This window comes from Lepisma saccharinum, chromosome 10 (assembly GCF_977018435.1).
Source record: "Lepisma saccharinum chromosome 10, izLepSacc3.1, whole genome shotgun sequence".
Lineage (NCBI taxonomy): Eukaryota > Metazoa > Arthropoda > Insecta > Zygentoma > Lepismatidae > Lepisma > Lepisma saccharinum.
In genome coordinates, this window is record NC_139238.1 from 82,317,458 (window position 1) to 82,333,057 (window position 15,600).

General features: G+C 40.2%; 1 protein-coding gene across 1 annotated transcript in view; it reads right to left on the bottom strand.

The window, feature by feature from the left end:
- LOC145993989 (rhodopsin-like) overlaps positions 1–15,600 on the bottom strand; it is a 58,312-nt gene that overhangs the window by 30,715 nt on the left and 11,997 nt on the right. Inside the window, exons 5-7 of the mRNA XM_083130023.1 lie at positions 14,335–14,441; positions 12,790–12,937; positions 9,971–10,081 (exon numbers count right to left, since the gene is read on the bottom strand). Coding sequence (XP_082986149.1) covers positions 9,971–10,081; positions 12,790–12,937; positions 14,335–14,441 — 366 coding nt within the window. The remainder of the gene's footprint in view (positions 1–9,970; positions 10,082–12,789; positions 12,938–14,334; positions 14,442–15,600) is intronic.

Consider the following 15,600-nt stretch of genomic DNA (forward strand, 5'->3'; position numbering starts at 1 on the left):
TATATATATTATTATTATTTTTTAACAGAGGAAGAAAATCCGTGCTTCGGAAACGCGATGATGTGCGTAATGATATCTTCCGTCTCCTGCTTAGACTTGCGCCAATCTATTGTGTACCGTCTTCTTCCCTGCCTTGCCTCGTGCAATTCATCTAACCTATCGTTTAATTTTTCCCCTGCAGCCGAAAGCATAATGTTGAGATCAGAGAACCATTTCACAAGGGATGCGAAATTCCGGCGTCGTTCTTGCTATGATTACAAGTTTCCCTACATCCTCACAATCGCCGTTTACTGCGTGTTTAAATATTTTACATAGTAGCTCGGGCGGCAAATCAGTTATACGAGACATGTTGTTATTATTATTATTTTTTACTCTATGTTATTTATATACCCCACCCCAATTTTTGTTTCGTGTTCATGGCGATGGTGGTACCCAGTGCGGCGACCCGTTCACCCAGCGATGCGTCTCTGCTCACGAACCTTTCGAAAGCTGCGTGCTCTAACTTTCTGTCTGCTTTGTGACGTGCATCCAGATCCGTCTGCGTGGTGTTGTAAGCGATGTCGTGATCTTTGCATGCGGCGTCCAACGGATTCACACCCTTGTCTCCTCTCTCCAATCTTTTCTCGAGTTTGGTGCCCGGTCCGCAGTACTGGTAGCCAGGTAAATGCATCTCGAAAGGTAACTTGTTGATGATGTCGTTCACGAATCCTTTTCCTTCGGCCACGTTCCAGAATCTCGGAGGCAGCGTGTTGATGATTTTGATCAGGTAACCTATGCCCTTGTCGTCGTTCACGATGAAGTTGGAAAGTTTCGTGCTGATCATGTCCACGATGCCAACCTTCTCGTTGTAGAAATTACGGTTGCCTGCATTCTCTTCGCCGGCTATCACCAACAATCGGTCCACGAGCTTCCTCACGTCGTCCACCCAAACGAATTCTTTGGGTAACGTGTTGTAGCGTTTGACGCCGCTGCCTGTTTTGACCTGGTTCCAAATCGGTTTGATGAGATTCCTGTACTTCTCGCCGCTGCTCGATTTCACCCTATTCTGCGAGGCATCGTTGTTTTGGTACAAGGCGTCCGTCATGATCAAAATTTCCTTGTAACTCTGGTAATCTTCGTCGGTGTAATCTTTCGGCTGCTTTTTGGCAACGAGTTCCCACAGTCCCACCGTACCCGGATACCTGGTCCAACTATCCTTCTCGCCTAAATTAACTTTAATGTCGTTGCCTTCGAAGGTCACCTTCGATTTCCCAATCTTCCACACCACACCACCGCCTTCGTTGGTTTCCATGCTGGGATACAATCCGAACACTTCATCCTTGTCGAATTTCCCCGTACTCAGGTAGTCTCGTGCCAAAGGTCCCAACTCGATCTTATCCGAAGACGATGACGTGCTACCTATGGCTCGACGTCGTGGCGGTGCTTCCTTCAGTTCGAACGGCGTCGAAGGAATGCTCGAAATGGGCGTGGGTACAGCGTAACTTTTAGCTGCGAGCGGTACGAGTTCGTTGATCAAATTTTTATTTTGTTCCGTGACACTTTTAATTTCTTTACCTAGACCGCTGATGGCGTCGATCACAGGTTGATCTTGACGTTTCTTCTCTTCGTAGAATCCGCGATTCTCGGATTTCCAACCTTTGAAGCGTTTCGCGAGGTAATCGCGAAGCTTGAGATTTTCGTCTTCGATTTTTCGTTTCGTCATAACGTTTATTTATATACGTCGTTTCTCACAACGTTGCAACGTTTAGAAAGTCGTTGATTTTGTTTCTGTATTTTCCGTCGTTGGGTTTCCTCGTCATGTCGATCGTCGCGAATCCGAAATCGTCACCGTTCCAGCAAGTAGAGCAGCAGCGTTCCGAAAATTGATTGTAGTTCATGTCTCCGCCTACGTAGTCATCGTACGCGTGCTTGAGGTTGGTGTGATCTTGACGAAACAAACATATGAAATTAGCGTTGTCGCGTACTAACTGTTTTGGAATTTTGGAAAACGTTTGAGCTAGGTAGAAGCAATCCATTCCTTTGTGACGACCTTGCGTGAAAAAGTTGCGAATTTCATTTTGATTTTCCAGGATGACGTCGTCGAACACAACAACTGAATTTTCACGACAATCGTCGAGTGGTTTTATTTCCGAGGCGAACGTTGCAATGTCCAGACCATCGTACAGTTTCATCAGTTGCTGGTATTTGGATTGCTCCAAACTTTTCGAGAACAAGTACAGGTGCCTGTTCTTCCAATCTAACCAATTCGGTGCGAGGAGAAAATTGTCCACGAGCAGTGTCGTTTTCCCACACCCCGAACGACCTACGATCAGACAGCGGATGCTGTCGGGAAGCAACTCACCGTTCTTTTTTTTTCTCGTTTGACTTTCCGGATCCGGTAGACGCTTCACCACGTTCCACGTACTCACAAGATCACTTCGTTCGCGTCGATCCAACTCTTTTCCGGAAGTCCCAGCCATTTGACAAACAGTTTGTCACCTTTCCTACGCAATACTTTCTCGATGAGGTACGTGTCGGGGTGTTTCGTTTTAGAGAGTTCCTCTTCGTAAAATCTTCCTTTCAAAATCTCGCCGCTACTATCTTTTATTATATACGTGTGTCGGTTTCCGGGTAAAACTCGAACCACCGTAAAGAGTTCCGTGCTCCAATTTTTTGTGAATCCCTTCTCGAAGGTGCGTTTAAATTTGCTGATCCTCACCCGGTCTCCAATTTTGTATTTAGCTTTTTTTGTCGCGGGTGTGTACTTTGGACAGTAAACTGTAGAAATTAAACGCTGCTCGTCAGACTTGGTAACGTCAACTAGCTTCATTCCTATCGTTCTGTGTACCGTATCATTATAGGTGTCGACGAGTTCCGGCAGGATGTCGACCCATTTGTAATTTCCCCGAAGCGTGAATCGTTTCCACATGTGTGTTTTCAAGGTTCGATTAAATCTTTCCACAATGCTGGCTTTGATGTGACTGAAGGTCGAATAATGTCGAATGTCATGTTTTTGAATAAACTTTTGGAATACAGCGTTGTAAAATTCTTTACCGTTGTCCGTGTGCAGAAACCGAGGTCGCCTACCGCCGCTTTCGCGAAAAATTAATTTGAATGCTTCCGCGACGCACGATCCCGTTTTCGCCTTCAAAGGTAGAGCCCATGCGAATTTCGAAAACGTGTCTATGACGGTAAGGAGGTACTTGTTGCCGTTGTTCCATTTATGTACGATTTTCAAATTGCCGCTACTCATCTCCACGAGATCGCTTTGCCAGAGGTCGTCGATGCCCTTGGTTACCACAGCCAAACGTTCGTAGTTGCGGCGTGCAGGTTTATGCAATTCTTCGACGATGGCTTGCCTAGACATTTTTTTAGAGATTACGTTTGAAGAGAAGCACCAGCGTGATGGGATTCAAAGAGGGTGGCACCTCGCTCGTGTTTTGAATGATCAGCTTATCGCCGGCACTCACGTCGAAAACGGTGAGATCTTCGTCTTCGTGTATTTCATATATGTTGCGCGTTTCGTTCCAACGTGCCAGAGGAATGTTTCCCGCTTTCTGGACACCGCGATTCGATATTAAAGTCATGGTGGGAACGCTAGCTTTTCTGCCGTGAGACCAGTACGAAAATTCGTCTATCTGAATTGTGCCATCGAGGAGAAACTTGTAGTACGGATGATAAGGATGCAACATGTACAGTTTGTTACCTTCGACGAACGTGGAGATTCTCTGTTGATTGGGAACGCTGTTGATTTCGATGGCTTGCAAGGTGAACAATTTGGCGAATTTAGTGTCGAAGGTGACGAGATTACTGTGAACTTGTACGAGTTTATTTTCGATGGGAAGCAAATGCTCGACTATGGTATCCGTTACGGTAGAAAATGACGGTTTGATTTTCACTTCCACGTTCAACTGCTTGTAGTTTTCGTTGAGTTCTTGCAACTTGGCACCGAAAGAGGCCAGCGTCGATTCCTGCGTGGATTCCAGCACTCCAACTTGATCTCTGACGTTGACGACAATGTTCTGAAGATTCTCGACTTGATTCAATTTCGAGCTCTTCTCGGTAAGATCGTTCACGATGCTTCGCATCTCTGTAAACTGCGTGTGAAGGTCGGCGACGCTCTGCGAAGTGGGCAGCGTCGACACCAACGAACTAATTTCGTCTCGAATCTGTTCCACGTTCGCCGTTTCCGTTTCCAATCGTTTCAGCATACGTGATATGCTCCTTTTCAAAGCGTGCAATTCTTTGGAGGTGGGGAGATTGGCCACCCTACTCTCGAGATCGCTCAATGAACTTTTGATGTCGCTCGAATCGGATAGTGCCGTCACCGCCGTTTTCAATTTTTCCAAATCTTCGCTCGAAGGCACGCTCGTCCGTAACGATTCCAAGTCACCCTGTATGTTGTCAAGTACGTGATGAAAATGAGCGAGATTGGATTCGACGTTCAAATTTTCTAAATATTCGATCTTCTGCTGAACCGTGCTTAACGTGTCTTGAATGCTCGTCAACGCTCTCGCTTCAGCGTGAATATTTTTAATTTCTTCGTTGATCAATTCCAAGGACGCCTGAAGCGTAGCGATGGTGGTTTGAATGTGTTCGAAATCTTGATAGGCCTCCAATTGAATTTTTATGTTCGCGACGCTTTTACCGATGACCTGCAGTTCGTCCGACGATGGTAGGTTCGTCATTGTATCTTCCAAAGTCTGCAACTTGGATTTAATTTCTTCCAACGTGCCGGTGAATTCTTCTTGTAATTTGGAAACGACGACATGCAAGCGTTCTGAGTCTATATCGTTCACGATGGTTTGAAGTTCAGAGAAATTCTTTTCTATTGCGGAAGTTCGTTCTTCGATTTCGAGTTTCAATTTTTCCAAATCTTCATTTTTCGATTGAAATTGCTGTAATTTGGCCAAATCATTTTGAAGCGAATCCACGCTCAACTGTATATTTTGAACGCTGTCGTAAGAAGGTACGTCGACATAATTTTTTATTAGTGTCTTCAGTTCGGAATCGATTTTCAGAATGGGGTCGAGACATTGCGTTTGGAGCGTAGCGATTTCCGACTCTAAACTTTTGTTTAAGGTCTCCTGCAAAGCAATCAAATCGGTCCTCAACTTCTTAACTCGAATGTCCAACATGAGAATCTCTTCTGCATGGTCTACACGCTTGGTGTTGCCGAAAATGTCGTTAGGCATTTTTGGTTAACGGTTATTTATAATAGGATAGACGATTCGTAATTCTACGAAGAGAGGAATAAGTTTGTCATAATCTCCGAGGAGTTCCATGTAAAGATAATCTCCTGCAGAAACATCGTACGTAATGTTAGAAAGCATCTTGTCGTGCTTAATTCGAAAAATATTCTTGCCGGTAGAAATTTTGATTTCGCCTGCGTTTTCCGGATTCACGGTGATTTGAAGTTTCCCGTCGATCGGAATTTCGTAGAAATGTAAATTGTTATTAAAAACATAAAACATCTTGCCCACATCATCATCCAATTTCGTCCATATGCTGTTAAGGTGAACGATCAGTAAACCATTGAGTTTAGATAACACGGAAGGTAAAAGGTTATTGAAATTTGGCGGTGCAGTCTCCATGTTGATCTGTTTGCGGAAGCCAAAAAGATTCATTGTCCTTGTTAGTTATTTAAGAATACGGTCAAAGTTTTTTTTTTGTAATGACAGGCAAAGTTGTTGTTTTTTTTTCCACATGTATGTAATGCGATTTAGGAGGAAGATCGTGGCCTACCTATTTGTTGAATTTGTGTCATTGTGTTAACGTTGATAGCACACGCAGAGAGAGAGAGGGAACAAAATTGTCGTTACAAGCACGCGCGTGTGTGTGTGTGTGGCACATCGTTCCCGAAAGAGGTTTGCAAAGGTCACGATATACAAACATTTGGTCCCGGAGTTGGAAAATTACGATAAGGTGCATTCATCCTTCGAGGATGAGAAAGAGTACATTATTTACTCATCACGCTGTGTCAGCGCAACGAATAAAAGCGCAGAACGTGGAGAAAAAATGAGTTTTTGAGGTATTTTTGAACCCCAAATGAGGTTTACAAAGGTCACGATATACAAACATTTGGTCCCAGACTTGGAAAATTACGATAAGGTGCATTCATCCTTCAAGAATGAGAGAGAGTGCATTATTTACTCTTCACGCTGTGTCAGCGCAACGAATAAAAGTGTGGAACGTGGAGAGAAAGTGGTCACAATACAAGCGCGCGCGCGTGTGTGTGTGCGGCACATCGTTCCCGAAAGAGGTTTGCAAAGGTCACGATATACAAACATTTCGTCCCAGACTTGGAAAATTACGATAAGGTGCATTCATCCTTCAAGGATGAGAGAGAGTACATTATTTACTCATCACGCTGTGTCAGCGCAACGAATAAAAGCGCGGAACGTGGAGAGAAAATGAGTTTTTTTTTGTTTTTTTTTGAGATTTTGATGAAATTTTCGTAGGTTTTGCAACACTGCGGCTCACTTCAGTGAATTGAAGTGAGTTTTTTGATGTTTTGGTGCTGTTTTCTTCGCTGCAAACATCATAATCGCAATAAATGAGGCGTAGAACGTCGTGAGAAAGTGAGTTTTTGAGGTTTTTTTGATCCTCATTTAATGTTGGTGGACCGGCCCACTACACCTACTGACAGGGGTGTCTTAAAAGTCCTTAATATTTTTTGCAATAGATTTCGCTAAAATTGGCGGCGGTGTTTTAAAATAGTGACAGGGCTTGGATAATCCCATCGTGGTCCTTTTAGCCAAAACTAGATAAACACCTGATACTGGAACAGCTGTAAAAATGGAAGTAAATAAATCTGCAAACGCTTTGTAGCCTCTTTCGATGAGTTTACAATATATACCTTTGAAATAAACACAACGCATCATCATTAGCACCCACTGTATTCCCTACAAAAAGTTTACAAAGACAATCTCCTCCTTGTAAAACTTCATCTGATCATTTCTAGTTTAGTTGTGAAATTTAAATCCTCGATGGTCCAGTCTGACTTCGAGATTCCAGGGGTGGGTAATTTCAGGTGCGCCAACCTCCGTGGCGGAGTGTCTAGCAATGTCCGTGCATGAAGCAGCTCTGGGGTTCACGTAGCTTTTAACAAATGGATGCCTGAGGTGTAAAGGCAGCCGGAGCGTGGTACTGAGCACATCACCAGCCCAAATGCCTTTATGGCATGTTGAAATGTGTAGGAATGTGGCCTTACCTCACCTTAGTTGTAAAATTTACCCAGTTCAAAAAATATGCAGAACTTGCATATGGTAAATAAATAGTTTTCAAATTATGACACCGCATAGTGAGAACAATAGTTTTTAATCCGTACAAATTTTAGAGATCCAGCATTTTAGTTATGCTGCTGTTTTCCTTAAAATTGCCAAAACTGAAAGTAATTCATTTGATATAAATTGGCTCGAAATAATAATCAAGGTGTACTCAACAAGGTGTACTCAACAATCGGGAACATTAAGCTCTGAATTTGAAGCAAGATTTTTATTTGCGCTACGCAAATGTTTTCTTTCCATTTCAAACGAAGTAGTTCTGTGCTTTTCTACAAATATAAAAGTTTAGTGCTCTTGCACAATGAATCTCAACTTTAAACAATTGTCTTGCCCTTGTACACTACAAAATCGAGCCAACACGTTGAGCTGCCACTTGATACGTTCTAATGCACAATTACTTCACGCGTCGTATTATTATACTATTAATATTAACTTAATAATACTCAGCGGTGAACGATGAAACTCGGTGAAGTACACAGACTCCTCTCAGGTACAGGGATAGTGTTAGGCAAAGACAATATTCACAGCACAGAGAAATAAAACCACATTCTGCCGTATGTATAAACTGAAAAGTTTTATTCTTTATTTATTGCAATTATAATGCAACTATACTTGAGACGAAGGCGAGGATTTCTCTTTGTCGATGAATTGACTCAATTAAAACGCATAAAACTCAATGCGTGGCTATCGGCAAGCCTATGATCACATAGACCTAGCTTGCGCCCCGAACTACCACACCAAGAGATATGCAATGATAACTGAGCCAATATTTGCTCTTTAGCCTTTTATTTCCAAATTAATCTTTAGGCTAACTTTATTATTTGACGTAGAATGGTTGCAGTATTGTGCATATCATCAATGCATGGCTATCGGCGTACCTATGTTCACATAGGCCTAGCTTGCGCCCCGAACTACCATACCAAGATGTATGCACAACACCGAGGAGTTCTTTTTAAGTTTAAAAGCTTCGTCGATCCGTGGCGAAAAAGTGTGATGATTCTTACGCGACATCCTCGCTTTTATACTATTTTCGAGAACACAGATTAAAGTACAGATGAATCATTCACTATCTACAAAAGGATACTATCAACAAAACTGACATCTATACATCTTTAGAAATACAAATTCGTATAGTGCACTCTTGCAAACATGAAGATACATTAAACTACTCATAACAGAGCATAAAATACAATAAACATTAAACAAAAGATATATATTACAAACAGGGTGCAATATTACATATAATAACAAAGAAATTACGCATTCTTTTACAAAAATAAATACATTAGTGACATATCTTCTACTGATGACGCCACATAAAAATGTGGATCATATCATCTTAAAGGTTCACATAACATTTTGTAGATGCAAATGTGCATTCGCATCTCTTGAGAATATATATGTGTATACATATGATATGCAATAGAAATGTACATAGCAAATTTATTTTTGTCATGCTGAAAATAACATCCCATTTCTGTTTAATAATCTTATGTATCGGAATCGGTTAAATATCGGCATCGGTATCGGTTCCAAAAATTATCGGTGAGTACATCGGCATCGGTAAATTTTCAGCTTCGTCACATCCCTACTTTTTTTCCTTTTTCAATGAAACAATACGCTACTTGGACCGAATTTAAATTGTTCTAGAAAAAAGGTTCCAGTCCTGTTACGGAACCCAATTGAACTAACTTAATAGAATTTATGTGTTCCAGGACCTTTAACAGCCCTGTAATAAACACGAATGCACCTCATTTCTGTTATTTTCTTCTATCAAGCAGCGAACAAACAAAAAAAATACACAAGAAATGCTCAAGTTGACAGACAAAAACCGCTACCGCTTTTCCTGCTCTCCAAACTCAAATAATTTTCACGTGACAGAAGATACACAGAGTCTAGCAGAGAAAGCCAGTTACAATTAGGACACTGTCTAGTCGTCAAAACCAGTCTACCAACCAGCCAGGTAGCTAGTCCAGTGCCAAGTATGGTGTTCCTACTGGAAATCCAGTTATTTGGCGCTAAACTAGCTACCTGCCCGGATGTGATGGCTGCTTGACTGGTTTGGAGGAATTGAACATGTTCTAATTGCTACTGGCTTTCCTCGACTAGATTCTGTGGAACAGCCAATCAGAGCCAAGTTTGGTCATGTGAAGATAATCTGTGAGTTAGCAAAGGGGAGTATTTTGTTTGTTTCTCGATAAAAAAAAAAAGGACAGAGATGGCTTGCAGTGCATTCGTGATCAGTTCACTAATAGTTTGATATTTACGCAAAGCGATGAGATGTGTACGTGGCAAATATGATTAGCCGAAAATGAAAATCCTTATTATTACAATTGTATTAAATTAAATGTTTGATTTTTTAAAATTTGTGAATGAATCCTGCGAATCTCATGTATGAATATGCATACCCGAGTTAATTAAAAAGCTTTTTCGGTTCGCATTGATTACCATATTTTTTTCGAGCCAATCTCTAGTCCATACTTTTCTTTTTCGATTTTTAATAAAAGCACCAAGCAATAATTCTCCTGCAACATTCTTCAAATTGCTCGTCCATCTTTACAGATTGTGTGCTCTGCGCAATGTCTTATGGGAACAAAAGTCTATCGACAAGTACGGCAACAAGTACAGTGTGAGGCGAAAACTAGCAAATGGGTAACCAGTCCAGCGCCAACTAGGACATTCCTACTGGAAAAGGTTTTACTTACCTTTGCCAACTTGCATTCCGTGCTAGTCTTGTCTGCTTCTGATGAACGCAGGGAGGCCACGTTCATTTTCTTCGCCTGCTCACGCATGTTTCTCTCGTGGGCAGCTACCGCCTGCAAAAGAAGAAATAAGATTGTAATCACCCGACGATTTCCTCCTTAAATCGCTCAAATGAAACGCCCCATTAAACGCAGACGCATTCTTTGACTCGTGTTCAGTCAGATAGGTATTTTTTGGGGAGTAGAGGATAGGTTCAAGCTCGCTGTAAAATTATTTTAACATATCCCAATAGCTTACATGACAAGTTTTATATTTCTAAACAAAGGCAGTAAGCATTTTAACACGAAAGAGAGAACATAGGACAGAGAGAAAGGTAGAGGGGAAGAGGGAGAGGAGTCCCGGATTCGATTCCCAGTAAAAACACATTGCACAGTGGTTCGGATCCCACATAAAACTGTAAGTCTAATCCCGATTAGCATTTCTGTGCATAAAGTGGACTTATAACAATAACTCTACAATAAAAAAGGCGGGGAAAGAAGAGAAGGGAAGAAGAAAAGGAAGAAATTAAGATAAGAAAGAGATAAACAAAGAAATGAAAAGGGAAATAGAGAAAAGAGGAATGATAGAGGAAGAGAAGATAGGAGAGGGATGGAAAAGAAAAGTAAGTAAGAAAGAAAAGGAAAGAAGAGAGGGAATGAGAAGAAAAGAGTAAAAATAGAAACAGGAAGAAAAGGTAAGAAAGAAGGAAAATAGGATAATAAGAAAAATTAAGATAAGAAAGAAAAGAGGTAAAGAAAGAAAATAAGGGCCAAAGAGAAAGAGAAGAAAATAATGAAACAGGAAAAAGGAAGAAGAGAGAAAATAGGAAGACAAGAAAGGAATGAAACAGGAAAAGAAGGAAGAGAAGAAAAGATAATAGGAAGTGAAGAAAATAATGAAACAGGAAGAGGAGGGAAAAGAAAGAAAATAGTAAGAAAAGAAACGAATGAAACAGGAAAAGAAGGAAGAGAAGAAAAGATAATAGGAAGTGAAGAAAATAATGAAACAGGAAGAGAAGGAAGAGGAGGGGAAGGAAAGAAAATAGGAAGAGAAGAAACGAATGAAACAGGAAAAGAAGCAAGAGAAAGAGAAGGAAAGAAAATAGGAAGAGAGGAAAAGAATGAAACAAGAGAAGAAGGAAGAGGAAGGGAAGGCAAGAAAATAGGAAGAGAAGGGCAAGGAAAAAAGAGCAGTAGGTAAAATGAAAAGAAAGAGAACGAAAGAAAGGAAAATGAGAGGAACGAGATATTAAACGGAAGGGGATAGGAAAGAAAGGAAGGGAGAATGAGAGAAAGTGAAAGTTACAAAGACGTAATGAAAGCAGCCCTTGAAGTGGAAATTTTTTAGTGCCAAGTAGTGTAGGACGATATCGTCCAAACGATATATCGCGGTATTGAAAACATATTGTCCAGGCGGTATCAACTACACGATATATCGTCACGATATTTTGGCGATATATATCGTGTCGACGATATATCTTTACGATATTTTGGCGATATATCGTCACGATATTTTAGCAATATATCGTCACGGTATTTGGCGATATCCTATACATATATCGTGGAGACGATCTAGCGCCGATATCACGATACGGAAAAAAATATCGTATCGTCTGTGAAGATATTTTCTTGGCTATATATCGCGATATCAAAATTTCCGATATCGTCCATCCCTGGTGCGAAGAGGTTTGCTTTAGGGGACTAGCTGACGGGGATGCTCTTGTGATTTAACATCGTTAAAATGAGGCAGTTGAGGGATCCTTTTCGCCAGTTTTCCTCTCATCCCGCATTCCAGCACTTAACGAAAGGAATCGAAGGGAATATCTTGGCAGCAATTACCACCAATTACGCCACTGTGGAGGGATTTCAAGAAGGAAAATGAAATTTCTTAATCGAGGCGTACGTATTATTTACACATTGAATATTTTCTGTTTATACTACGACACAATTTCGTTTCCAAAATTTGTTAGAGGATAAGGTCTAAATATGGGCGAAATTTAAATATGTGTTTTGGAGTTATCAGCGCTCCCAAGGACAAAGGTTGCGCCGCAAATTCGCAAAAGAAAGTGGTGGTTACTTTCGGCCTTAGACGCTGTTATAGAATTGCGGCCTCCGAAAACGTTTTGCAGGTATGTTTTAAATCGTCGTTTTCTGAATTGTCATCTGCTTTGTATAGGTTATGATATAAGCAGTACATAAAACAAATGTGGGCTTTTATAATGTCATGATTTGTTTGTGAAATATGCACCACAGAGAGCGAAAATAAATTGAAGAAGAAAAAAGTGTGATTGTCTAAATATGGGCTATGACATGAGGTCTAATGCTGGGATCACATTTCCAACAAATATTTGGATGTTTTTCTTAATTTCAATTTTTCCATTCCGCGTGATTTTCAAAACAGATTATTCATAAATATGAATTTTATAGTGTTTTAGCGATAAATGACTGTTTTTTTTAATTTTAATTGCTTTTTGTGATATTGCCACTAGTAGCCCATATTTAGACCACACTTTTTAAATACATCATTTTACCATTTTTTGGAAATGTTTTTTTTTTTTAAAAAAATGGAGACCTTCTATGCTTATCATGCTATTACATTTAAGTATATATTTCATAGATATGCATTTTAAAGGCAGGTGCTTGATATTTTAATTTTTTACCTCCGAAAATGACAACATAAAAAGGGGGGCCCATATTTAGACCTTTTCCTCTACTGATTTTTGCCTTTAAGAAGTACGAATAAATGTCCACAGTATTATACAAAACATACACAAAATATTTACCTTCACAATAAAGTAGTAAGAGTAGATGATAGTTAAGAGAGGCATGAAGTAGACAAAGATTGAGTAGACAAGAATGTAGCTGCGACTAGTCCATGTGGTAGTCAAGTAGTCAGTGCCACAAGCGGTCATGTTGCCTTCCGGTACGTATCTGAAACAAAATAATATCTTTACAAGCAACGTAGGAATTAACTTAGCTTTTGGAAGTGGGGTTGCAAAAGGGTATCACCCATTGCTGGATCTACACTATGTAGCCAAAAGTCACTGGACACCCAGTGCTGTTCATTCCAAAGACATCAGCCAGGTAACTAATGATATGTCGGACCTCCCTTTGCTATTATTACAGCCTCTTCGGGGCAGGCTTTCCACTAAGTTCTGGTGTAATTGTTTTCCATTCGTTCTGTAACCTCGTCAAAAGTTAATGGGGGGTTTTGAGTCGAGTGGGTCTGGCACGCAACCGACGCACCAGTTCATCCCAAAGATGTTCTATGGGGTTCCAGTCAAGGCTTTGAGCGGGCCAGCTAAGTATATCCACCTGATTGTTCTCAAACCACGATGCAATGGACCCTACTTTATGGACAGGAGCATTACCATGCTGATAGAGAAAAGGGCCCATTCCAACTGTTGCCACAGTGTCCTCATATACACCTCTGTTCATGATGCCATTGACCAAAATTTACGGCCCGAGCCCAAACCAGGAAAAACAGCCCCAGAAGACCGCCACGTTCACTTGGGTGTCCGGTGACTTTTGGCTATATAATGAAAGTTACATATAAAATTTCGCTTACAAAACTTGCTTTACTATATGACTTATCCAGAGACACTGAGGGATTGACTGATTTGATTTTTATTTAGCGTCACTTTTCTGCCATTTTGGCTAATTGTGACGATGATATGATGAAATTGATGAAGGCACACTCATGACCAGGCCGAGATTCGAATCCTCCACCCTGGTGTTGTAGCGCGCTGTGATAATCATGTTTCGATAGGAGAACGAGACAACAATCTAAAAATCGAGATAAGACTGAGATATACAGGCAACAGAGTCCTACAGTATGCGCCAAAATATACAGTACTGAAATGAAAAAATGAACAAAAGTATAAGACATGTTACAATATAGTGACTGGTCTATATGCAACCCAAATAACAATAGTGCCTTTTGGGTAGCATAACTGTCAGGAAACCTAAGGTTAGGTTAGGTTAGGGCATGTGGAGTGGACGATTGTCATTTGGGTTGCATATAGACCACTCACCTTTTTCAAACTCAGTCCACCTTCACGACCGCTTCCGTATGAGCGGAAATAATGCTCAACTATGAATACTTTTTCCTCCGTCGAGAGACCCATTTCCAACAACAACTGCCCAACACAAATTCCTTTTCACTACTGCGAACACGTGCAGCTGGAGCTATGCCCCGTCGACAAACACAACCACGTGTTCGAGATGCGCGAGTTTGAGTACTGTATATTTTGGCGCATAACGTATATTTTGTAGAATTTGGCAAGTCCCTCATAGTATTGGCCAAAAAATAAAATAATGTTCGTTACCTATTCCATCCAAAAATAGGCAGCAGGGTCCAGCCAATCGAAAATACCCAGACATAGGCTATCCTGAACAAAGCACCTTTGATGGTCATCGGTTCTGCTGACAAACCCTAAAAAGAAATCATTCTTTGAAACTTTCGTTAATTTCATAAATGTGTTATTACGAAAGTATATTTTGTTTCAGTTCCTGAATATCTCGTTGAGGACAATTTGCTTGACAATACTTATACACATTCCACTGTAGTATATTTAGGATATTCCCTACTCGATTTGCGCATACTCCTGAAGGGGTATTTTCAGTGGTAGTAAGAACTAGATCCCTGAACTCTTTTTCTTGCTTTTTTCCAATAATTCCTTTCTTAGTAATTGGCTTAACTTGGTATTTAAATGTATTTTTTTAAAAATTAAAACATTATACTAGGTCTAGGATTATCATGACTTAGCATATTATATTTTGGTAAGGGTGATGTGTTTCCTAAACATATAGAAATTCATATTATGAATAAACTAATTAAATTAAAGTGCTTTTTAAGGGCATATTTTGGCATATTTGGCCATTTCTGCGTGATAGAGCATATTTTGATGGATTTTCGGTCATATTCAGCATATTTTCGCTTTTTCAAGAAATGTAGTCATTTTCGAAGTGGATTCATTCTCAATCCCATGTTCGCAGGAGTTATTTCTTTTTTTTTGCTGTAGCAAAATCTTTTTAATGTTTATTTGAAATTTTACAGATATTCATTGTGCATTGCAACTCAGGACCCATAACGTGAACTAAAAATAGTACGTATGTGAAAATATCTCAGAATATGTTAGACATTGATGTTTGAAACAGTCCAGTTATAAGGGTATATTTTTCAAATTATAGTACATATTTTGTACTATTTTAAGTTATAAGAGCATCTTTTATTTTCCATATTTTGGTGATTTTTAGGTCATAAAATCCTAGTCCTAATTTATCACTCTCTCATACTTTCAAGAAATTCCAGCATATTACAGTAAACTGGATTCAATATGGGCATCAACACAAATTCACAGCATGTACAGTCACGGGCAATAAAAACAAGACACCTAGATCCTGAAATACTCGCTTTCCTGCAAGTCGTTGTGTTGCCTAACTGTACGGCGGTGGTAGAATTTGCCATTGAAAATTTACTCTTAAAATCCACTTATCGCTTTAGAGTTAGGCAACACACACAAAGCCTTGCAGGGAAGCGAGCATTTCAAGATCTAGGTGTCCCATTTTTATTGCCGGTGACCGTACACTCG